The 26887-nt window shown below is 42.3% G+C and overlaps 1 protein-coding gene across 1 annotated transcript in view; it reads left to right on the plus strand.

Moving 5' to 3' along the window:
• tshz2.S (teashirt zinc finger homeobox 2 S homeolog) overlaps window positions 1-9139 on the plus strand; it is a 130164-nt gene extending 121025 nt beyond the window's left edge. Inside the window, exon 2 of the mRNA XM_018238182.2 lies at window positions 5678-9139. Within this exon, the coding sequence (XP_018093671.1) occupies window positions 5678-8718 (3041 nt within the window). The 3' untranslated portion in view covers window positions 8719-9139. The remainder of the gene's footprint in view (window positions 1-5677) is intronic.
• Window positions 9140-26887: the final 17748 nt, after the last annotated feature.

The raw sequence follows: 26887 nt of genomic DNA on the forward strand, positions 1-26887 counted from the left end.
TGCTTCCTCCATATGGCAAATCAAATTAAGTCTCTTGCCTTGTATTCCTTTAACCCCCTATGAAATCGTTATACTAACTAATCTCTCTTGAACCTCTGTTATTGTCTCCAACCTCCCATAGCCCTCCAGTGTTGTTATAATGTCCTCTGAAGATAGTGGCATGGGCCTAAGGTGGCCATACACAGAAAAAACATCTGCTTGTTTGGCGAAGTCGCCAAATGAGCGGATCTGTTCCCGATATGCCCACCTTGAGGTGGGCGATATCGGGTTGATCCGATCGTGGGCCTTAGGGTCCAATGATCGGATTATAACGATGGGTAAACGGGCGGTCGGATCGCGAAACCGCATCAAGGAACAGATGCAGCCCGCAATCCGACGGGATTTTTAGTCAGGCAATGGAACATGATCTGACAACGCATGGGCTGTGGCTAGCCAATAAGAGCCAGTAGGAGGATTATACATGTATCTTTGCAACCGACCCCCTAAACGTTTCATTTCCTATAATGATACCTTGACAATAAAACTATTTTACTGTAGGTTTTTCCAGTACTAATCATTATTAAAAAAAGAAAAAAATCATTTTTATAGTGGTCCTTTAAATGGAAAACAAAATGGCTGCAGGTTGATAACGCCACCCCGTAGCTAAACAACAAGCAGCGGGAAGTAATTCTATGTAACAAATGGAAATCGAGCTATTGATTATACCGCTTCATTGTTTCTGCAATAAATAAATATTACTCGCAGTCAACTTTTTGTGTGGTCAGGGACTACGGACGAGCAGTTGCCGTTTCTCAAACGGGTCAGATTCGCCCATCGCTATCAAGGACCAATTCATGTTTATGCCCAACTTAGCATTTGAGTTGGCCATACACCAAAAAGAAAAGGCCTGCCCGCCACTCAGAGGAATCCACAGGGCCAATAGTATAAGTAAAAAAGTCTTTGTTGGTCATAATTAAAAGTATAACTTCATCACCATGAGGCCCTACGCGTTTCGGGTACTTCATCATGGGCTATAAAGTCTAGAGCACCACTTTCCTTCCTTTCTAACATACACCTGCTATATATATTATAGAGGAAAGATTCTGGTCTGATGATCTGAACATTTGGTCCACTGGGCTAACAATCTAAATACACGTGGGCTCCACAGCATAGCCTGGTTGGTTGGATTTTCAGCCCTGCCCAATCGTTATTTAAACTGAGAATGGTCAGATACCATTAAGGCAATGGTTTTGGTCTCATGATTGAATGTATGGAGTCAACAGCCAAACCCAGAATGACATTGGGAACAACTTGACATGGCTCAGGGGATATATTCTCCAACAGCATTTTAATGTGGGAAGATGAACGCCCAAACCCAGAAAAGGTGCTAAAATTATTAAAAGGCACCTCAGCAGGATTTCAACACCCAAATTCATTAAAACCAATAACGGGCTACGTGGACGGATTCGGCAATTCTTTATTGCCTGGGAAATTCTGGTGGCGAATCCCTCGAGCCTTAGAGGTTCCGTTTATTTAACCAAATGTTACAAACCACTGACCACAACTCGGCTTTACACTCGCTGCTTCCAGCGCTCCCAAAACATGATGAATAAAATGTATTCCGCACAAAAAAGAAAGCTGCTTAATTATTAATAGCGCTGATCTCTGCTGCTTGTTATCTCTCAGCAGCCGTAATCTTCATTAATGCTCCATAACCTGCTGATTACACCACCTAATGTTGTTCATCGTTTCCCAAACCCGACGGGTTTTTTCTTTAATGCCAAACCAAAAGGTAATTTTGTTTCCCCTCTTTTAGTAGCTGCTTCTTTTAAATGTACAAAACCCTTGTGTGAGATTCCATTGGCTGCCCTACAGCACAGCAATCTACCGTTTCCCCAAGGTTGTTGTGAGATATTGATGAAACTGTTGCATTTGTGGCTTTGTGTGGTGTACGAAACGTTTCTCTGATGGAAGCAGAATTCCTTTTCTTTTTCCCTCGGTCGTTTCCAAAAAGGAATCCAAGCAAGGACCTTATACAATATACAGTGGACTATTCTTTCCTTTGTTGCCAAATCATTGGCAAGTGTTGTGGCAGTAAATACAATATCTCGTTGCATGAAATGATGTAAATTATGTATAGGCTTTATGTTTCTTCCTAGAAAGAATATGTTTGGGAACAGCAAAGGTCAGGGGTTACTTTATAGCAAACAAGAGAAACAGAGGGAATTGGAAAGTGAATAGAAAATAGCACTGAAATTCAAAAATGTAAAAATAAACGATTTGGGAAGGTCACCGATTTCAGGGTTTTTATGGTGTAGTTTTTATTTCTAAATGACACTGTTTACACTGCAAATAATTCACTCTATAATATAAAATTTCATTCCTGAACCAACAAGTGTATTTTTTAATTGTAATATTGGTGTGTAGGTGCATCTCAGGTCATTTTGCCTGGTCATGTGATTTCAGAAAGAGCCAGCACTTTAGGATGGAACTGCTTTCTGGCAGGCTGTTGTTTCTCCTACTCAATGTAACTGAATGTGTCTCAGTGGGACCTGGATTTTACTATTGAGTGCTGTTCTTAGCTATACCAGGCAGCTGTTATCTTGTGTTAGGGAGCTGCTATCTGGTTACCTTCCCATTGTTCTGTTGTTAGGCTGCCGGGAGAAGGTCGGGGGGTGATATCTCTCCAACTTGCAGTACAGCAATAAAGAGCGACTGGGGGCACCTGGGAAACTGACTATTTCTAGCCCAATGTCAGATTTCAAAATTAAATATAAAAAAATCTATTTGCTCTTTTGAAAAACGTATTTCACTGCAGAATTCTGCTGGAGTAGCACTATTAACTGATGCGAATTAAATAAAACGTTTTCCCATGACAGTATCCTTTTAAGCGCTGAGATCCTGTCCTTGATTCCAGCTAAGGAACTACCAGCAAGGCTTGTTACCTACACCCTGCAAAACTGTGCCCCTGACAGGCATGCCGCTTTATGGGGAGCTGTGCATCCCCAGTCCACCAGCGTTTAAATGCATGCGCTCGCGGGGTGGCGGGCCAGGCAATGCGACTGCTGCAGTATGCATATTGCACTGGATTAAAATAAATCTGGTACAAAGTATATCAATCCAGATGTGACAGTTAGGGAATGGATAGGATGCAAGAGGGGGACACCATCAGGCACCCTCCCTTCATCAATACAACACTGTATTTATTAGAAGAACGCAGGTCTCTTTTAGAAAGGCACCTCAGCAAGATGTCTGCACTTTCAACCACACAAATCCATTAAAACTAATAACTGTCTTTTTGGAAGGATTTAATGCTTCTCTGTCTTCTGAAACATTCTGGTGGAGAGTGTGCGTCATATGCCTTAAAGGAGAACTCAACCCCCCCAATTAAGAAAAGCCCCTACCTACTAACCTAGTTACTTTGCACTGATGGGTAAGAAATATTTCATGGACATTTTCAGGAGTATGTGGGGGGGAGGGATAATCTAGGTTAGTTGGTAGGGGCTTTTCTTAATTGGGGGGTTGAGATCTCCTTTAAGCCTTAGAGCAGGGACCCCCAACCATTTATACCGGTGAACCACATTCAAATGCAAAAAGAGTTGGGGAGCAACACCAACATGAAGCGAGTCCCAGGGGGTGCCAAAGAAAGGCTGCGATTGGCTATTTGGTAGCCCCTATGTGGGCTGGCAGCCTATAGGAGTTTCTGTTTGGTTTTTATGCAACCAAAACTTGCCTTGAATTTTGGAATTCAAAAATAAGCAGCTACTTTGAGGCCACTGAGATTGAGATCAACATCCAAGTGTTTGGAGAGCAACATGTTGCTTGTGAGCCACCGAGATTCCATTTACTTAGTTAAATGTTACACATTTCTCTCGTAGCTGCAGATATCCACTTCCCAATGACTCCGGTTTTCGTCTTTGCTCTAAACCTTGTCATTTTTACCGATCATGCCCACTGATCCCAAATATTCCACTTCCATTAATTCATTTGTCAAGTCGTGATGTCATATATCTACCGATCTACCATCCATTCAGTTTGGTTATGAATAAATAATGGCTAAATGGGGACGTCTCACTGTTGTTTGTAGACGAGATGGTATTCCTGTCTTAAGGCAAAACGAATGATTGTGACACCATAAAATTTATTCCCAGCATTAATAACGCCAGCGGAATTTCCAGTATTAATAACTGGGCTTTTTTTTCTCAGTTTCGATAGTTTAAGCGCTAAACATTCGAGGTGCGGTTGTCACTCTTTAATAGACACCGTTAGTCTTAATCTGTGCCAGCTGCTTGAGAAATTCGTCACAGACATATTTTTGGCTTATTAAAGGGGTCCTGTCATCGGAAAACATGTTTTTTTCAAAATGAATCAGTTAATAGTGCTACTCCAGCAGAATTCTGCACTGGAATCCATTTCTCAAAAGAGCAAACAGGTTTTTTTATATTCAATTTTGAAATCTGACATGGGGCTAGACATTTTGTCAATTTCCCAGCTGCCCCTGGTCATGTGACTTGTGCCTGCACTTTAGGAGAGAACTGCTTTCTGGCAGGCTGCTGTTTTTCCTACTCAATGTAACTGAATGTGTCTCAGTGGGACATAGGTTTTTACTATTGAGTGTTGTTCTTAGCTATCCCAGGCAGCTGTTATCTTGTGTTAGGGAGCTGCTATCTGGTTACCTTCCCATTGTTCTGTTGTTTGGCTGCTGGGGGGGAAGGGAGGGGGTGATATCACTCCAACTTGCAGTACAGCAGTAAAGAGTGATTGAAGTTTATCAGAGCACAAGTCACATGACTTGGGGCAGCTGGGAAATTGACAAAATGTCTAGCCCCATGTCAAATTTAAAAATTAAATATAAAAAAATCAGTTTGCTCTTTTGAGAAATGGATTTCAGTGCAGAATTCTGCTGGAGCAGCACTATTAACTGATTCATTTTGAAAAAAATGTTTTTTCCCATGACAGTATCCCTTTAAGTCAGCATGCGGCGTGCAGATGTTCAAAGGATTTACACTTTACACCGGGAATTTTGTGCCAAAAAAACGTCCAAACATCAAAAGTCGGCCTTTGGGCTTTTAGCAAAAACTTTCTAATATTATTCTGCAATTTGTCTTCCTCTATAAACCCGCAAGGAAGTCGTGACTCTATTGGGTTTTTATCAAATCAGGCAAAGTTATTCTGTCGTTAGGAGAGAGAGAGAAATCTGGTATATTTTGGGTATCTTGGCACAATACCTAACCTCCAGTTGAGTTTTCTTGCCCCAGGCGTGTTCTGCAAATAGGAAAAAAGTGACTTACACAAAGAGCTAGTGAAGATTCTGTACGCCAAGGCTTACAATTTTTTAAGGGTTCAGTTTTATTTTTATTCCTATTTGGTATTGCTCATCTTGCTTTTTAGACGTGCCTCTATTCCCCATCCATTCAGACTTCCACCAACTGTCACTTGGTTGCTAATTAAAAGACTAAGGAGACACATTTCTTACCTTGCTCAGTACAGTTGAGTACAGACAATTGTCTATCATATTTGAAATTTGAGTATTTCACTTAAGCTGAAGAACACCGTAGGTCAAGACGAAATATTGTAGATAAGGTCCAGTATCTTAAGCAGATTAAACCCTATTGGTCTTTTTTGTTGTTCAGTGTTTGTGTGAATAACTCCAACCTACAAGAGAACTGATCACTCTTTTATTCTATTTGTTTTGCAGGCTATTTTCAGGATGAAGAGGATTTAAAAGGTGATGAAATGAAGGACGATGACGAGGAAGATGATGACAGCAATTCCACGGCTCAACAACAAGACAGCATTTATTCACCTACTGACGAAGAGCAGGAGATAGGCGGGGAACTTAAGAGGAGTTTGGGCTACCAGAGTTCCCCAGGAAGTCATCTATGCAACCAAGATGGGGAAAGTGAGTCTCTGGTCAGCGATTCCAGCGATAAAATTAGCGACATCAAAGGCCCATCTACTAAAGATGCTCAGGATCCAAAAACCAGCCCTGCTCCAAGGCTTCAAGCAGAGGGGCATGATTGCATGAATAAAATGAAGACAGCCTATGCCAACATATTATCAGATTCCTACTGGACAAGTTTGGGACTTAATGTCAAGGTGCCTCATTCAGAGAGTAAAGTATGCGAGAGTCGCAATGGAGCTAGCAAAACGGACTTTGATTGGCATCAAGATGCACTATCCAAAAGTTTACAGCAAAACATGCCTTCAAAGTCGATGTCGAAGCCAAACCTTTTCAGCTCAGTCCAGTTGTACCGTCAAAATGCAAAGATGTACGGCACCGTCTTTACAGGCGCTAGTAGGTTCCGTTGCCGGCAGTGCAGTGCAGCTTATGACACCTTGGTGGAGTTAACGGTACATATGAACGAAACGGGCCATTACCAAGATGACAACCACAAAAAAGACAAGCGTATATCAACCAGCTACTCCAAGCCAAGAAAAAGAGCTTTCCGTGATATGGACAAGGAAGACGCTCAGAAAGTCTTAAAATGTATGTTTTGTGGTGACTCGTTTGACTCTCTCCAAGACTTGAGTGTCCACATGATTAAAACGAAACATTACCAAAAAGTGCCTTTGAAGGAACCCATACCATCACTCTCAAAGATGGTATCCCCAGCAAGAAAACGTGTGTTTGAAGCCACAAGGCCATGCTCACCAGATTCTACCACTGGTTCTTTTGGGGATCATGGCTCGTCACATAAAAATGGCAATGTACAGCAATCCTCCAACAATCGTTATGGGTATCAGAATGGTGCCAGCTACACCTGGCAGTTTGAAGCCTGTAAATCTCAAATTTTAAAGTGCATGGAATGTGGAAGTTCACATGACACCTTGCAACAGCTTACTTCACATATGATGGTTACTGGACATTTTTTAAAAGTTACAAACTCAGCTTCCAAGAAGGGAAAACAGCTAGTCTTAGATCCCCTTGCTGTAGAGAAAATGCAATCTCTGTCTGAATCATCTAATGATAGCCCATCCAAGCCACCAACTAATTCCCCGTCTGGTAGCTCAACGCCTGAGCCTAAGACATGTAAAGAAAGTTTATTGGACAATTCAGAAGATGGAAACAAAGAAGAAAAATCAGAGACAAGTGAGGAACCTGAAGATGCAGTAGAAAAACCATTAGACCCTACTCTAAAATATCAGTATCTGAGAGAAGAAGATCTGGATGATGGATCAAAAGAAGGTGGCGACATCTTAAAGTCTCTTGAAAACACTGTAACCTCAGCCATCAACAAGGCTCAAAATGGAACTCCAAGTTGGAGTGCTTACCCCAGCATCCATGCTGCCTATCAGATCACAGATGTCATAAAGCCATCGGTTTCCCTTGGTTCTCAAGTAATGCAAATGAGAAACACATTCTCCAACAAATTTAGGCCCATTGCACCCAAGTGTAGATCTGTTTCGCATGTTCCAAACACGCCACCCGACCCCCAGTCAACCCAGGTAAAGGAAGAATCAGAAGACATGGAAGATCAAAAAGAGACAACGGAAGACTCTGAAGCTACAGCAATTGACAAAGATGAAGACTCTCCAACAATGCAAGTCTCTTGTGAGGCAACTGGGAGAGAATCAAGCTGCACTGAGGAGGAAAAGCTAAAGCAAAACTGTGAGAAGGAAAAAGCAAGAATCCAGGAATCCATGGAACCTTCACTCAGCATCAGCGACTGCTCTGCATTAAGAAGTTCTGCAAATTGTTCTCCAGATTTACCTTGTGTGAATCCACTGAGTGCTCTACAGTCTGTTTTAAACAACCATCTGGGAAAAGCCACTGAATCACTAAGGCCTCAAGCCTGTTCAAACTCCAGTTCAAAAACAGTCAGCATGTTCCCCAAATTAACTAGGAGCAAAAGTGAAAGACCAACTGCATGTCTAACGCCTCCACGTCCAGTAGGCAGCTATTTATTTGATGCCAATGACCAGCCCATAGATCTTACCAAATCAAAAAGCAAGCGATTACAGTCGGCAAAAGCACAGTCTTGTACATCTCCACCTCAAAAGCATGCTTTGTCTGACATAGCGGACATGGTCAAAGTTCTACCCAAAGCCACCACCCCAAAGCATGCTGCCCCTGCAAGAATAGCTCCAATAAAGATAGAGATGGATGCCAGGAGCCTTGAGGATGTTTCATCTGAGGTCTCCACGTTACATAAGAGAAAAGGCAGACAGTCCAACTGGAATCCTCAGCATCTTCTCATCCTCCAAGCCCAGTTTGCCTCAAGCCTTTTTCAGACTTCAGAGGGAAAGTATCTGCTCTCGGACCTCGGCCCTCAGGAACGCATGCAGATTTCGAAATTTACAGGACTTTCTATGACAACAATCAGCCACTGGTTGGCCAATGTCAAGTATCAACTTCGAAAGACGGGGGGGACTAAGTTTTTAAAAAACATGGACAAAGGGCACCCCATGTTTTATTGTAGTGACTGTGCATCCCAGTTTAGAACACCGTCCAGCTACATTAGCCATTTAGAAACCCACCTTGGTTTCCAAATGAAAGATATGAACAGGTTGGCCACTGAACAGCAAACTAAGGTAGAAAAGGAGATTTCAAGGGTAGCGGCTCAACGGTCACCTCAGTCCATAGCCGGCGACGAGGAAACAGACTGTAAGTTCAAATGCAAGCTCTGCTGTCGGACATTCGCCAGCAAGCACGCGGTGAAACTGCATCTGAGTAAGACTCACAGCAAGTCGCCGGAAAACCATTCGCAGTTTGTGTCCGAAGTGGATGACGACTAGTTTGTATATCATGCATTTAATCTGCCGTCCGCTTCTTTGGCTGTACCAACAGGACGGGGCCACTGGGCTTTCATAGAAGTAGTCGACTTTACTGAACATGTAAAGGTGTTTGTATGATGTATATATATTGGGCTACTTTGCATTATGCTGGAAAGGAAGCTCCCTACACACATACATTTTATTTAGTTTGGGTTCTGTAAATGCTGCTATTAAACTTCCGACTTAAACTTCTCCTTCAACGACCTTGTGGACTTCAACAATAAAATAGAGTTCAGCGTCCTCTATGAAAGCGATACAATCAAAGCACCGTGGGCATGGCACAGTGTTTCCCTTTAGGATTTGTCTTGCATTTGTTGGCAGAGAAGTTCCTGCTCTTCTTATATAAATATTTACTAAATAAAAGTTGGATTTTTTGGCTTTATGGGCAGCCAGACCATTGTGTTCTCATGAGGCGCTGTTACAGTTTACTTGCAGTCCCTTTTTATAGGGATAAAGAGAAAGGAGGAGCAGGAGTTTTTTTTGTTCATGGCTTTTCCCCCTACCGTGTGCCCAACATATCTCTACAATTCATTCAAATGAATACTCAATACCACTTTATCTGTATTCCTACTACAGGTATGGAATCCATTATCCAGAAAGCCCGCAATTTTGAAATGACCATCTTCCATAGGCTTCATTTAAATTAAACAGGTGGCTTACCTTCAAGCAGTGATGGGCGAATTTGTCTCGTTTCGATTGGCCGGAAAATTCGTGAAACAGAGAAACATTCCAAACAATCCTATTGGGTTTATTTATTGTTTAGCAGATTTTTTTTTTTTTTTTTGGTAGACAAAGTGGCATCCAAATTATGAAAAGATACTTTATCTGGAAAATCCCAGGTCTTCTGGATAACAGGTCCCATACTTGGCTCAATTTTAGAGATTGTGTTAAAGCAGCAAGAAGAGGAAAACTGGGAAAACTCAAATTCATGTCATACAAAAGGATCTACATCCATTATCCGTGAATAATATGAGACATGTCCATCTGGGCTCAATGGCACCCATGATGAGCATCACTCAAGGAAAACACGCATGTATAAAATGTTGTAGAACTTTATTCTGAATGAAATGAGGCCACTGTATTGCTCTTCACTATTGATGGGCGAATTTGCGCTGTTTTGCTTTGCCGCGAAATTCGCAAAACATTTGTGAAAGAGCGCCGGCATCTAGTTTTTTTTTACGCCGGCGAATTTTCGTGGCCGTTTCACAAATTTATTCGCCGGCGGTGAATCGCGCAAATTCGCCGTGTATTCGCGCCTGGCGAATAAATTCGCCCATCACTACTCTTGACTGAAACACAGTGGAAATGGCGATTGGCTGCTGCCAAGAGTTGAAAATAGGTACCGGTATAGGATCTGTTATCTGTCTCCCATGGACTTGATTTTATCCAATCATCCACATTTTTAAAAATGATTTTCTAGTAGACTAAGGTATGAAGATCCAACTTATAGTATAAATCATAATCTGGAAAACCCCAGGTCCCGAGCATTCTGGATAACAGGTCCCATATCAGTAGCGCGGGTTCTTTCCATACTCACAACATGCCACTACCCCTTTGCTTAAAATGTTCACGTCACAAATGCCCATTCTTTTCTTTTTCGGCTGGGAATCGCCTTATTATGTTCCAGTCTCCCGGCGTATTGTAATGACCCCGCCCCATCCATCTATTTGCACAGCACGACCAATCACAGGCAAGGTGGCCTTAACCCATTCATATTTTTATTAAAATAAGAGATACCTGCAAACAAATGCCCGATTGATTTTGTGCCGCTTGATCATGCCCATTTTCCAGTTGGACGATTGCCACAAATTTTATTTAGAAAAGAAATGTTTAAACAAAAAAAAAGCAAAGTTTTTCCTTAAAGGAAAAGTCTCTTTATTTGGGGTGCCAAAAGTTAGGTACCCCCAAGTGATCGCATGTACGTACCCACATTCTTTCAGCGAGCACCTCCGATCCCGGGCTGGTGCAGTTTTCTCCTAATAGGTGCTCCTGCCCGGGGTTTTAGGTAAGTACATGCCATCACTTGGGGTGCCTAACTTTTGGCACCCCAAGTTAAAATGGAAACACATTTTTAGAAGAAAATTTGATCGGAACGGGAGTTTGGGTTCAGTTGTTTTCAAAGTCAGTGGATGAATTGGTTGTTTATGCAAAATATGAGGAAAAAGCGTTTCCATGGTGACTGAGATTATTTGCTCTGGGAAAAAACGGAAGCATCTCTGGGGATCAATTAGTGTAGAAACAGAGGATCCAGACTTGTTTGGTTCTGTAGTTTATATTCCACCTTAAAATGATTCTCCATAAGTGGAAAGTAGAGCACGTTATAGGCAGAAACTATGACAAGGTTGAGGAAAAAACAGTAACCCCAAGTTTTACTGCAGATGCCCAGAAGCACTCTGATTGCATGGTCATCAGTGATTTTGACCAATCATCCAGCTTCTTCCCTCTACTAACTTCATGGTAACCCTAGACAGTTGCCAATGCACCACTCAATTTTATGGAGGCTCCATAATGGTCTTTAGATTTGGATGAAAATGACCCACCTAGTTGCTAAACCATTTTTAGATGGATGTGCAAACAGGGAGGAGAAACACCGAGTGGGCTGAAAGGGCTGAACATATATTATACATGTCCAACCCATGTGGGGTTTTTTGTCCAGACCCTGTGAACTTCTCACATGCATTTTCCAACTTCAGCAGTGAATGTTCTATCTCTGAAAGACATATTGTCCGCTCAACCCGTTCATTGACATGGTTGAACAAGGGTCATCCATGGAACCAGGTGGTGGAAAGGGCTTTGAGAACTTATATTAGGGGTCTGGTCGTCTTTATGTTGTGGTTCCAATACAGATAGTATAGCTTTCCTCTTGACAACTGATACAGTGGAAACCTCACTAACCCAATGGAAGTTCCAGCATCCCATAATAAACCTGCCAAAATTCCCAAATTAAAGTTTAGGGCTCCTCTCAAAATATACAACCGTTTTCACGGACTGAGCCACTTTGGACAAATGAAATTGAAAAATGCCAAAAATTAGACTGAAAGTTCTTTTTAAAGTCCTGCTTATGGGTGGCATTTTTGGTATATCTGAAAACCCCTGCCAAAAAGCAAGATAGAGAAGTCATATGTTACCAGGAAGGAAGTAGAATCACAAATATCAGGAATTAGTGATGCACCGAATACAAGAATTGAACAAATCCCCTTTCTCTAAATTTTCAAGCCAAAAATCAATCTAAACCATTAACGTGACTTTTATCACTGCCCTTATTGTTGGCCCAATGACATCATTGCACAGAAATGACATCATCTAAGAGTAAGTCTTAGGCTCCGGAGTATTCCTTTACTGTACTGGTTTTATGTCTTGCTTTATAGCAGTGATTTTAGATAAACACGGGATTTTAAGGGCAAAAGTATTCATTTTTTAAATTAAAAATGGCCTTTCGTTACAGATTTTTAGTTAAAAAAAAAAAAAGGAATTGTGAAGTAAAGTCGTTGCATTTGTTGCACTGTTTTCTTACAATCACTTATTTTGTAGTTTGTTGTTGTCTGTAGGGATGGGTGAATTTGACCCGTTTCGTTGAAATGTCGCCGACGCCCATTTGTCGCGCGGCGGAATTTTTTTGACGTGCAACCTTTTTTTTTGACGCACGACGCCATACGAGTCTATGGGCGGCATTTTTGCAGCAAAACAAGGGCGAAAAAATTCGCTCATCCCTAGTTTTCTAACTAAAAACTGCATCATTTTATTTTTTAAACTCCAAAAAGAAAAAAAAAGGATTAAAATGCAAGTTTTTCACGAATAATCCTGACCGGTCTTGGCAGCAATTTACATTTTCCGGTGTTTTTTATTTTTTTTTTGGGTGATCATGTTTTTTGAAAAAAATCTCCCCACCTAAAACCTGCCAAGATTATTTGTTGCAAAAACAAACTTTGTGATGAATCTTTTTTTTTTTTTTAAAAAAAAAAAATACTTTAGGTGACTAAGATTTTGGTGTGGTAACCCAAATTGTGCCAAAAATCATAACTCAAGAAATGTGACCTTACTCTCCAGTAGGACCAGTTATTGAAAAGGTTTTTCCAAAATTAAAACAGAGAAAAAAAAACCCACTTTCAATGAGAACATCAAGGGCATTATGATAAGATATGGGGTTCTGTGATGCTATAATTACTACTGTACCACTTTCTAGAGATATGAACATGTGGCCATCAAGATCACGTCACTACATTAATGACTTTACACCTTTCCAGGATCACAAGGATTTGACCACAGAATTGAACCCTAGGCTTCCATGAGTAAAGTTGGCCACGCAGCCCCCCACCACACCCCCAAATTCATAACAATCAGACACAGGTCTGCTGGGTTGTGGGTGAAGACCAGGCTCGAATTTGTGGAAAGGCCCAGGCCTAGGGTGGCAAGATTTTAGGGGGTGGCATTCCAACCAACCACATCCACATTGGATCGGAAGTTCTGGGGTTGCTCATGAGATACAATAGTTTATCAAATTTCCCATGTGCCAATTCTCAGTGCGCCTGACCTGCATGTGCACGAATGAAGGGGAGTGCGCCTGACCTGCATGTGCACGAATGAAGGGGAGGTGACTGGGGTGACGGGCCTATGGGCGCCTCCTATGTCAATCTGGCCTTGGTGAAGACACAGGCGCCATTGAGGCCCAACATATTGGCCAAAAGATTACTAGTTCCATAGCAAAGATATTTCAGCCTCTCCCCAAAACCTTTGGAACTCTGATCTGTTTCTCACATATATAAACTGTATTGTGCATCACCGAAAACCTCCTGGGTCCTCCTCTTGCCCTGTACGGTCTTAGAGTTTTCCTCCACCTTCAGCAAACCGATCACATACAGGTCTGAATGTCTCCAATAGGAATCTTTTTGACAATCACTCTAGTTTGAAAATGGGTTCACATATTATCCACCCCATTTGTCCTTCCACCTGCCCCACTACGGATGGACAACATTGACTTCTCCATTCAATAAAACACTTGACGCTTGCATTCTAAGCCAAAGTTCTGTACCGACCTGGACAACTATATGCAGCCTGGAGGCTCCATCTACTATACTCCCAGTGTAACCCGTGCAATGTTCTTGCATTACTCATCGTTCAATGGACTCTCTATGCTTGTAGACTCCTTCCCATCCTTGACTTTGGTTCTGTTGACCCATTTTACTGGAAAGAGTGGGAATTTTCTACCAGGCGCTTATTGTATATAGTTCCAATGTTACTTTGCGAATGGGGACAAGCACAACGTAGAGGTACTTTTTTCATGCCTTGCATTGTTTATGATAATGTCCAACCAGAGAAGGAAAGTCCTTATTTTCTATGCTACGTTACCTTGCTACAGATGTTTAACTGATTTCAGATATAACTTAAATTTACAAAGACAAAAAAAAAAAAAAAGAATCCTCTTGTTTATGACGGACTCGGAATCTGTTAAGTTTGTAATATATAAATGCTGTAACGATTCATATTTAAGCAGGTTATAACGATTTAAATGCATATTACTGTTCAAACCAATTAAACTGTTATTATTTTTTAATGACTTGAAGTTTTGGTTTTTTTTAATTAGCGGCACTGTGTGAGGTCCGGGACAGATAATAAACAGTTACCAAGAGAATGAAATGAGAAAAGGGCCGTTGACTGGCTGTGGTTTCATCATAACCAAAATGACATGCTTTATTGTTTGGCTTCTCTGTCTTCTCTGGGGTTGGATAAAGGGTTTGGGAAGAGCAATTGGCCAGTGACCATATCCACAATCCAATGCCTTGGGATTTTCCACCCTGACAGATCAAGATCTGAATCAGCAGCCTTCCAAAGTTGATTAGGAATATAGATAAGAGCCATGAGTAAGAAGTTTTGGTATGGGCACCTTGATTCTGCCATACTGGATACTGGCAAGTTATATTACTCTCTACCACCTAAACCATTGGCCTCTAAAGGAAGAGAAGAGAATTCTCCAAGTAAAAGCAGTGAATACGGCAGGTACCAGCCATCTACAGTGATCCCCAGATTTAGTGGGTGAACTTCTACCAGCCCTTCCAATCCTAAATCTTCCACTGTCCATTGGAATCTCTGGGGCAGATATTCTTGGAAATATAGCACAATGGCGCTACCTTTCCAAGAATAAAGGATTAACTAATGTGTCTTAGAGAATCCAATGGACCTTCAGGCTCAACTTTAAGAAAGATCTACGACAGCAAATAACATCCAGGTAGTGTCCTCCATCCACACCTTTGGGATCCATTTGGTAAACTTTGTCTCAAGGTGTGGGCTCCTCGGATTGGGAAAATGAGTTGAGAAAACACTTAACTCAACCCAATTTAGGAGCCCACCTTTCAAATGGCCCTTGAGCCATCACAGCCAATCTCTTAAAGGGAAGGCAGAGTAAGGCACATGCAGGGAGCATAGAAAAGGCAGAGTAGGGCTGGCACAGTATGGCACACAAGGTGCATAGGGCAGGCAGAGTATGGAATACACAGGCAGAGTATGGCACACACAGGGAGCATAGGGCAGGCAGAGTTTGGCACACAAAGGGAGCATAGGGCAGGCAAAGTAGTTCACACACAGGGAGCATAGGGCAGGCAGAATATGGCACACATGGAGCATAGGACAGGCAGCGTATGGTACACACAGGTAGCATAGGGAAGGCAGAGTATGACACACACAGGGAGCATAGGGAAGGCAGAGTAGGGCCACACACAGGCAGGTTAGACAGGGGGGCCAGGGGCCCAACGGGGCTGCTGACCCAGGGCCGCCCTCCACCCCAGGGTCGGACTGGGAGGGCCGGGGCCCACCGGGACTGCTGTCCAGGGGCCCCCGCCCCCCTACTTAAACCTGTCGGCCCAGCCGTTCGGCGCGCATGCGCAACAACGCCACACGGAGCGCATGTGCAGGCGGCACTGCGCATCGCCGGAAATAAAAAAAAAATTTAGTGATTGGAAATATCGGGAGAAGGGTTCTGGCCCGGCGGGGGCCCACAAGGGTCGGGGCCCGCCGGGTTTTTTCCCGGTATCCCGCCGGGTCAGTCCGACACTGCTCCACCCCCGCATGTGCGCACTACGTTTTTGCCAAGACCACCTGAAAAAGGGAGGTTGCGGCAAGAAGAAGCCTTCAGATGTGGGATCTCGGTACAGCTCTGGGCCAACAGGGCCCACAAGAGCCGGGGGCTGGCACAGTATGGCACACACATGCAGAGCAGGGCAGGAGACAAGAAAACCTAATAGGACCATGCAAGTAACTGCTCAGGACCACCCTTAGAACATACTGCATAGTGACACAATGTCTGTGCTGTAGACTCAGCAGAGTATATTTGTCATGTGAGAGACTTGTTATTGAGAGAGTGCAGGGAAAACTGGGCATCACGGATACATATTTAGTCTTTAAATTCATTAGTCACATGGAATTATGGGTCTGGATTCTCTGGCTCGGCACACCAGATAGGGCTCTGCCTAAGAGAATTGTGCATTTGGGACTACCACGTTCATTTTATCACTTTTATAGGTTGGAGACCCAGAAAACAAATGCTCTCTTATAAATGTATATATTATTTCTGTGAATGTTGCAAAATTCATTCAATTCAATCAGCTTGTGTTTTAGGGTTAGTTGCCCTTTAAAAGCTCCATCAAATGAGATGCAGAGAGTTGCCGAGGCCATTACATTCGCTTCCTTCTCAGATTCCATAAAGACAAAAAAATTGTTTACAAAGCTGAGAACTTAAAGCCCCCAGTCTGTCATCAGATTGTTCCATTTGGCCCCTTCCAGCACAAATGAATATCAGTAAAACGTTCCTGTTGGTAATTACATTGGTATCCGGCGTTCAGCAGCTCGGCAACCACGTGTGAGATCTTACGCCTGTCTCCATGTGTCTCCCAGTGCGGAGGATCCAGCTTTTAACGGGTCAGTATGGAAACTACTGGCATCTGCCCCCTTTCCATTGAATTATGAATCCGCACCCTCGCTCTTGTGTATTACAGAACATGACACACAGACGCTGCAAGATGAAACGTTCACGCATGAAACTTCAATTTTCCAATAAAAATGGACCTGGGGGCATATTATTCATGTGTGGAAAATATTTGATGTAGAATGGTTACTGTCTGCTCCTGTAGAAATAGGGATTTGTAGCACTAGATAGGTGCCTAATATATAAGGACAGAGACAAGAGGAAAGTGTTGGAAGGGTTACTGTCTGCTCTGCTCTCATTTCCCTACAGAAATAGGGATTGGTAGCACTAGATAGGTACCTAATATATAAGGACAGAGACAAGAGGAAAGTGTTGGAAGGGTTACTGTCTGCTCTGCTCTCATTTCCCTACAGAAATAGGGATTGGTAGCACTAGATAGGTACCTAATATATAAGGACAGAGACAAGAGGAAAGTGTTGGAAGGGTTACTGCCTGCTCTGCTCTCATTTCCCTACAGAAATAGGGATTGGTAGTACTAGATAGGTACCTAATATATAAGGATAGAGACAAGAGGAAAGTGTTGGAAGGGTTACTGCCTGCTCTGCTCTCATTTCCCTACAGAAATAGGGATTGGTAGTACTAGATAGGTGCCAGCTAATTCTTCTGCGCAGCTTTATTTTCTTTGCTGCAGACAATGACTGACATTTGATGACAAGTTAAAAAGGGTGGGGGGGAAAAAAAAGACTAGAGGAGAAATAAAGGGAAAAAACCTCTCTAATGCATTGACACTCACTTGCCCTCTATTGTTGGAAACGAGTGAGCAATCACGATTGTTCATCAAATAGCTCCTAATGCAGTTAACGCATTCGGCTATAATTTCTCCGTGCATTTATAATTACTGTCACAGAGCGCACACCTCGGTGAGCAGATTAAAGATATAAATTATTTAGCCGTGGGGTTTGGGATGAGGAATCGGATTTAGCTGGCAGCGCTTATTTGTTCCCAAGGCTTTGACACCTCTCATAAAAATGACTCAACTTGATAAAGAAGGCAAAGCTGTTTTAGCCATGCGGCACTTCTAAATCAAATGTTTGGCCACGCCTTGTGCGGCTGGAAAATTGAACTTTTAAATGATTTTTTTTTTTTTTTTTTTTGGAGTGATGGCATTTCTGCCATATTGGGGAGTGAAACGGGTTTTGTGTCAGTGGCCAATTCTGTGCCCATAACATTCCTTCTCTGTATATTTGTATTTATACATATGGGAAGGAGGTGCCATATTGTTTCCCTTAGACAGTACAGTATGAAGGTATAGCTTATTGTGTGCCCAGAACATTCCTTCTCTGTATATTTGTATTTATACATATGGGAAGGAGGTGCCATATTGATTCCCTTAGACAGTACAGTATGAAGGTATAGCTTATTGTGTGCCCAGAACATTCCTTCTCTGTATATTTGTATTTATACATATGGGAAGGAGGTGCCATATTGATTCCCTTAGACAGTACAGTATGAAGGTATAGCTTATTGTGTGCCCAGAACATTCCTTCTCTGTATATTTGTATTTATACATACGGGAAGGAGGTGCCATATTGTTTCCCTTAGACAGTACAGTATGAGGGTATAGCTTATTGTGTGCCCAGAACATTCCTTCTCTGTATATTTGTATTTATACATATGGGAAGGAGGTGCCATATAGTTTCCCTTAGTATGTATATAATACAGAATTCACAATACAATGTTAATAGTAATTAATTCAGTGTCACATGACATGGCAGCATAGAAACCAGTTCATTCAGATTTTAATAATCAGACCAATAGCATCACCTTCTATAACATATGAACCTCTTTTCCACTTCATGATCATCAATCACCCCCCAAGCTTAGCTTCTCATTAGCAGAGCTCACTGAGCATGTGCAGTGTCGCTGACACACAAAAGGGAACCTCACAAGATCCAAGATGAGGAGCTGGATCATTACTGTTATAGAACTGCTGAACCTCTGACCTGGTACTGTAACATCAGTATTTTAAAGGCTTTAGTTCTCCCTTTAAAAAAAAAAAAAGATTTTTAATTTCTAAGAGTTCACTCACAAACGGTATGAACATGTCACATGATCTGGCAAAGACCTTATTGGACGCCGAGCACAATGGAATTAGTGCGGTGGAAAGTGCCAAGCTTTCCGTTGCTTTTCATTGAACCCCTTCTTTGGCTGGTAAATGTTTCATTGAAGGAGTCCAACTCACCGCACAGAGACTTTTGGCTACCGAGTCCGTTCATTTATCAACGTCCTCCAGGGAAACAATGGAAGGCGGAAATAAAGGGAAACCAAGATTATTTAAATCAGATAGATGCGAGTCATCCTGTATCATTTAGAGTCAGACATTTAAAGGGATAGTTCATCCTTAAATTAACTGTTAGTATGATGTAGAGAGGGATGTTCCGAGACAATTTGCAATTGGTTTCCATTTTTCATTATTTGTGGTTTTTGAGTTTTTTAGCCTTTTATTCAGCAGCTCTCCGGTTTGCAATTTCAGATTAACCTAGCAACCATGCATTGATTTGTATATGAATAGGAAAAGACTTGAATAGAAAGACAAGTACAGGTATGGGATCCATTATCCGGAAACTCGTTATCCAGAAAGCTCAGAATTATGGCAAAGCCGTCTCCCATAGACTCCATTATAATTAAATAATCCAAATTTATATAAAAAAAAATGATTTCCTTTTTCTCTGTAATAATAAAACAGTAGCTTGTACTTGATCCCAACAAAAATATAATATATCCTTATTGGAAGCAAAACCAGCCTATTGGGTTTATTTAATGTTTACTGGAACTTCTAGTAGACTTAAGGAGAAGGAAAGCTACCGAAGCAGTTTATTGCCAATAGATTAGCCACAATAGTACAAGCTATAAGACTATATTTATTCGGCAGAATGCTTTACCATACCTGAGTAAACGGCTCTAGAAGCGCTCTCTGTTTAGGATAGCAGCTGCCATATTAGCTTGGTGTGACATCACTTCCTGCCTGAGTCTCTCCCTGCTCAATCATAGCTCTGGGCTCAGATTACAGTAGAGGAGGGAGGGGGAGGGAGAGAGAGAGAGGGGAGCAAACTGAGCATGCTCAAGCCCTAGCCCTGGAGGTTTAAGCTGAAAACAGGAAGTCTGATACAGAAGCCCATGAGTACACAATAGAAGGAAAGAAATGTGCTGTTTCTTTTGACAGAGGACTCAGAGCAGCATTACTTTGAGTGTTTACTGTTGTATTTATATAGACCTTTCTGATAAAGCTTACTTAATGTTAGCCTTTCCTTCTCCTTTAAGCATACCTCCCAACTGTCCCGTTTTAGAGGGACAGTCGCTCTTTTGACAGCTCAACCTGCAGTCCCTCATTTGAATTGGAAAGTCCCTTTTTCACTGCACTGAACAACCAGAAAAAGAAACAAAGTTTCTAACTTAATTGGCTTTTGGCAGAGAGCCAAGAACAGCCACAGCTGAATACAAGGTACTTTTGTAACAATTTCAAGATAAGTAAATAAGTAATTGTAACAATATAAGATAACAGGTCCCTTAGGAAAAATTAGACTCACAGCTTAAAGGGCAATTCACCTTCATTAGCTAAACTGTAATAACTGGAAAAAAAAACATAGAAATATGTTCAAACTTTCATAACCTGCCAAATTTTGTAAAATGAACATGGTAATTAGGGGGCGTGGTCTCAAAAAAAATTTCCCCGCGCTACATTTCCCCAACTTTTTTGTCCCTCTTTATTTTCAAAATGTTGGGAGGTATGCTTTAAAGGTATGAAGATCCAAATTATGGAAAGATCCATTATCTGGAAAAGTCCATACAATTTGGTTTTCATTTTTTATCATTTGGGGTTTTTGAGCTATTTAGCTTTTTATTCAGCAGCTCTCCAGTTTGCAATTTCAGCTGTTTGGTTTCTAGGGTCCAAATTACCCTAGCAACCATGCATTGATTTGAACGAGAGACTGGAATATGAATAGGAGAGGCCTGGAAAGAAAGAGGAGTAATAAAAAGTAGCAATAACAATTTATTTGTAGCCTTACAGAGCATTTGTTTTTTAGATGGGGTCAGTGACCCTAGTTTGGAAGCCAGAAAGAGTCAGAAGAAGGCAAATAATTCAAAAACTATAAAAAAAATTAAAGGCCAACTGAAAAGTTGCTTAGAATTAGCCATTCTATAACACAATAACAGCTAATTTAGAGGTGATCTCTTTAAAAGGAGTATGAAAGAGCTTTCCAATCAGATTGCAGGAGATTTGGTTCCTCTTTGAATAGTTCACCACAAGGTAATAGGGGAGGGGGTTACCCCACTCTGAAGCCTATTCATTAGTATTACATCTGTGGGTGTTATGGTGGCCCCACAGTGCAGCTGGAATACAGATATGACTGTGATTGGCTCTGAGCCGATGCTGATGGGAATTACAAGGCAAGTGACGCTTCTCCGTATCACATTCTCTCTCGTTGGCTTCACACTGGAACTTGGCCACAGTCTCTAAATTGTTCAGAGGAGATGCACAGCTTGCACTTCCCCTCACCCCCACACTTACATCAGAGGACTCTCTCTGAACCCAAATATCCCCGCGGCTCATTACAGATCAGGGAAATATGAGCAGTCAGGATGGATAGCCTTCAAAGCAAACTCACAGCTCAGCAGCAGGACACAAAATACTTCTTTTTGTATGAGTTAATATCTAATACAGTTGCCTGACACAATAAATGAGATACTTCAGCCAATGGAATGTGGCTCTCCTGAACCAGGACATCTTTCTGGTAAAGGCTGTGGCATTGCTTTTAGGAGAACAGCCCCCAAAGTTTGCTCATAGTCTGTACAGAAAGATCCCATAAAACTATGGCAGCATAGGTATTCCCCTGTACTAAGCACAATTCAGCAGGAACAGCCCCCTTAGTTTGCTCATAGTCTGTACAGAGAGATACCATAAAACTATAGCAGCATAGGTATTCCCCTGTACTAAGCACAATTCAGCAGGAACAGTCCCCTAAGTTTGCTCATAGTCTGTACAGAGAGATCCCATAAAACTATGGCAGCATAGGTATTCCCCTGTACTAAGCACAATTCAGCAGGAACAGTCCCTAAGTTTGCTCATAGTCTGTACAGAGAGATCCCATAAAACTATGGCAGCATAGGTATTCCTCTGTACTAAGCACAATTCAGCAGGAACAGTCCCTAAGTTTGCTCATAGTCTGTACAGAGAGATCCCATAAAACTATGGCAGCATAGGTATTCCTCTGTACTAAGCATAATTCAGCAGGAACAGCCCCCTAAGTTTGCTCATAGCCATATTTATTTATGGACTTCATCATGAGCATAGCATTACATGAGGTCATACGTGTTTGGCCATCCCTTTACTAAATAATATCAATAATGGTGTAAAAAGCCCCAACACTGACATAGACAAAAAAAAAAACACACGACACAAGTTCTTGAGCACTTGCAGGTCGTCTCCTTGTAGTTAAAGAACATATGAATTGTTTGGCTGCAGTCGGCCCCGTATCCATATTGACTTGACTGATCCTTGTCTAAGACAGATAAAGCCGGAGCAGCCTAACTGGGAGTCCACTGTTTGTCTGAGCAAAGCTGTGGGCCAATTGCCATTCCCAGTGCTCAGATATCACTGCACTACAAATCCCAGCATACTCTGTGATAACACATATATATATATACTGTATATATATATATATATATATATATATATATATATATATATATATATATATATATATATATATATATATATATATATATATATATATATATATATAGGGATTGGTAGCAGTAGATAGGAATATAATATACAGGGACAGAGACAAGAGGAAAGTGTTGGAAGGGTTACTGTCTGCTCTGCTCTCATTTCCCTACAGAAATAGGGATTGGTAGCACTAGATAGGTACCTAATATATAAGGACAGAGACAAGAGGAAAGTGTTGGAAGGGTTACTGCCTGCTCTGCTCTCATTTCCCTACAGAAATAGGGATTGGTAGCACTAGATAGGTACCTAATATATAAGGACAGCGACAAGAGGAAAGTGTTGGAAGGGTTACTGTCTGCTCTGCTCTCATTTCCCTACAGAAATAGGGATTGGTAGCACTAGATAGGTACCTAATATATAAGGACAAAGACAAGAGGAAAGTGTTGGAAGGGTTACTGTCTGCTCTGCTCTCATTTCCCTACAGAAATAGGGATTGGTAGCACTAGATAGGTGCCTAATATATAAGGATAGAGACAAGAGGAAAGTGTTGGAAGGGTTACTGTCTGCTCTGCTCTCATTTCCCTACAGAAATAGGGATTGGTAGCACTAGATAGGTGCCTAATATATAAGGTTGTCATTTTTTTATGCAAAAGGGGGAATATTTCCACACAGGACCAGCCTCTCCCAGTATCTGACATTTCAGAGTGTCAGCTGTGTCCCCAGCTCACAGAAAAAAAGGGGGGGGGGTTCTGCGGAGGCCAAAATGGCCCTGCGGCTCCTACACATCTGCAGTAATACTTCCTCGTAGCAGTAATTGTTCCGGTGACAGCTCTAGGAATTGTTTCTGTAATTAGGACACTTGCTTTGGTTGGACTAATAAGTTCTTTGCACCTTGTTGGGAGGGAGTCAGTAAAGGGCACATAGTATGGCACAGTGAGCCCACCGACCAGCCTGGGTTGCCCCTAACAGAGCCCTTTGGAATAGAGAATTAACTGCCCTACAGACCCCATTACACATCAGTAAACATCATGGCTGTTGTGTTGCTTTGAACGATGAAAGCTGAGGTCACCATTTGGCTCGCCGCTGGTTAATATCTTTCTTGAGGACCCTGATTTTTGGCAGGGAACCCCCTGAATATCCTGCCGCCCCATGAAATTCACTTAAGATGAACATTTCACACCAGCCAAGTCACTTCATTGGGCCCTGTGCCACAGCCCACGCTCTTGGCCGGGAGTCGCTATTCAATCCATTCCGTTTAATGCCTCGGCTTTTTATGACCACGGAGCGAGTGGAGGGGATTGTGGACTGCGCTGGTTCTGGCTGCTAATGGCTCGTTATCATCAGCAAGATCACAAAAAGCCTGTTTTTCCCATCTCTCAGCTCGAGTCCAATATCTCATTGCCGCACGTTTTGCTGCCAGACTCCTCCGCTCATCATATTTTACAACATTGGCCGCTTGGAAGGGCCCTCGGATATTGCTTCTTGCTGCCGAGGAGTCAAAGTTCCTATTTCATTACACTCGTTGCACACACATGCTGTAAATATACTGTGTGTTGTCTCCCACTGGAACACGGAGTGCTGGTTTCATTGGCTTCATGGGAGTTTGGTTTTCGGGAATCCAATTTGCACAAGTCCAACCTGATAGAGAAGAGTTAGAGAACAATTGGCTCCCCGGGTTCCCCCAAACTTGTTAGGGATGCACTGAATCCACTATTTTGGATCCGGCCAAACCACAAAAGATTTGTCCGACTTCCGAATCCTAATTTGCATATGCAAATTAGGGGTGGGAAGGGGGGAAACATTTTTAACTTCCTTGTTTTTTGACAAAAACTCATGTGATTTCCTTCCCGTCCCTAATTTGCATATGCAAATTAAGGATTCGGATTTGGTTTGGCAGAGCAGAAGGATTTGGCTAAATCCGAAAACTGCTGAAGAAGGCCGAATCCCAAACCGAATCCTGAATTCCTGGATATGTTTGGCATATATCCACAGTGTTGGACTGGGACACCAGGGGCCCACCCAAAAACCTTTGACCAGGGGCCCACCAATTAATCTTAGACCAGGGGCCCACTCTTAGAACTATTTTTTTTCCTCTCCTCTATTCTCCTAGTCTCTTTTCTTTACATACTATAATACTATAACCTGTTATTCCATCTATTTAGCCACTTTGTTCTCATAAAAATAGGGAATAACCATGAAATAGGCCAAATGTTTAGCAGCATGAGGGCCCACTGACACTTTGGCCCACCGGAACTTTTCCCGATATCCCGGTGGGCCAGTCCGACACTGTATAACCATATTTGTATTTTGCACAAGCAGAGTACACCATTATGTCCCTTTTCTGGGTCTTACACCCTCTTCGGCTCAACTGGCCCCAACCCCAGTGTAAATGCAGCAAGGGTGCCATTCAGCACCTAGAATTGGGCAACCCAAGGTCTGCACCTGTCACCTTCCCATAAATGCTAGTGTGCAGATCTCTCTCCCTTAGGGGTGCACCAAATTTATTGATTTTGGCCAAATACTGAAGAAGCAGACCCTGTGGCTGCACAGGGGCCCAAGAGTTATAGGGGCCCAGTTCCGGACTGGGATTTAAAAACAGCCTTGACATTTGAGACACACAGAGTCCCTCACAGCCCCCCACAACCCCAATAAATAGTGACTGTCTATGGCATTTTACAGCAGACCCTCTGGCATTAGCCAGAACCCACAGATTGCCAGTCTGGGCCTGTAGGGGCCCCACAAGGCCTTAATTCAATTTCAGTAAATATTGGTAAAACAGGTCAACTTCTAGACATTTTTGGGGCCTAAAAAATAATTTGATGTTGGGCCCAGTAATATCTAGTGACGCCTCTGACAGGCCTTTATTTAAAGGGGAAGTAATGTCTAAATAGAATAAGGCTAAAAATGCTGTGTTTTGTATACTAAACATAAACTTACTGCACCACAAGCCTAATCAAACTAATGATTTATGCTTTCAAAGTTGGCAGCAGGGGGTCACCATCTTGTAACTTTGTTATACATCTTTGCAAGACCAAGACTGTGCACATGCTCAGTGTGGTCTGGGCTGCTTAGGGATCATCATAAATTATCAAAACAGCACAAGTCAAATAATATCTGCCAGAAGCCGATACAACAAGACTGATTAATAATCAGAATATACAGACTGCACTGGGTCCTGTGTTGTCATGTAATCTAATGTGGATTTTATAGTTTTTGTATTGTTTAATATAAACTTTCTCCAACTCTGCAGAACCAGTGGCTGCAGCAAAATAATCCTCCAAATAGAATCCCAGTTTATCTGTTTAAATCTGGCTCCATGATCTTTGTCCCTGCAGCTGGAGTTGGAAACAGTAAAGGGGATGTAAAGGCAAAAATAAAATCCAATACAAATCTCTACACAGTCGCTGACTGCACTACAGGGAAACAAACAAAGCTGCTTGAGTTCTGCATGGCTGGGAAGTAAGGCAGGGGCTCCCCCTGCTGTTCATAAGTATGATTGTTTCCCTGCAGGGCAGTTAGGGACCGTCTGACAATTCCTATCCACAGCAGTAAATGAAGGGAGAATTTCACTGCATACAGTCGGGTTTCTTATAAAAACAGTACACATTTTTTAATTTAAGTATATTGCAGATAAGTTTTTTTTCCATTAACCCTTTGCCTGCCAAGCACGTACGCTGTACGTTCTGGCAGGCAAGGGCTCAGACTGCCAAACACGTACCTCGTACGTTGTTTGGAATTTCCAGCTTTCTAGTGTGATCTGCGGCTCGCAGGGGAAGGAAACAGCCGCAGATCACTTTGCAACCCCCTAGGCAACGAGCACCCGGTCCTCGACCCCCTGCTGGCCCCACCGATCGACCCCCCACCCGACCCCAAGATGCGCCGACCCACACACACTTACTGTGTCGGGTTTCAGCCAACTTTGTTTTCTTCTGTGATCGCGCTCCTGGGAAAAGCCGCAGATGACTTGCCAGCCCCTTAGGCAACGAGTTCGGGTCCTCAGTCGCCTGCTGGCCCCACGATCATTCCCCCACGTGACCCCAAGCAGCGCCAACGTCAGCTGACACGTGGCTGCTTCTGGGGTAAGAAATCCTGCCTCCCAGCACCGCCCCCCTTCTTCTCTGCTGGTGCTGATCTGCCTGGGAGCCTTCCTGCTGCGGACCTCCAGTGGTGTTCGAGAGGGGGAGACTTTGCCTATCCCCAGGTACAAAATTTACTTTATTACACTTTGTTTTTATCAAACTTGTTTTTTTTTTTTACTTTCTTCAATTTCTCACTTCTTTCCCCCACTATATTTGTATATTTGTATAACCATATACCCACACCAATACTCACATATATACACACACTCCTTTGCAAGAGTATACACCTGCATAATTATATTTATTTGCTGTCATTTTATTATTTTTGCTTTTTCTGTGATTTTTTTATTGAATATTCTGTTCTGTTTTGCTTATGTATCTTTAGTATTGTTTTGCTGTTTGGTG

This window comes from Xenopus laevis, chromosome 9_10S (genome assembly GCF_017654675.1).
Source record: "Xenopus laevis strain J_2021 chromosome 9_10S, Xenopus_laevis_v10.1, whole genome shotgun sequence".
NCBI lineage: Eukaryota > Metazoa > Chordata > Amphibia > Anura > Pipidae > Xenopus > Xenopus laevis.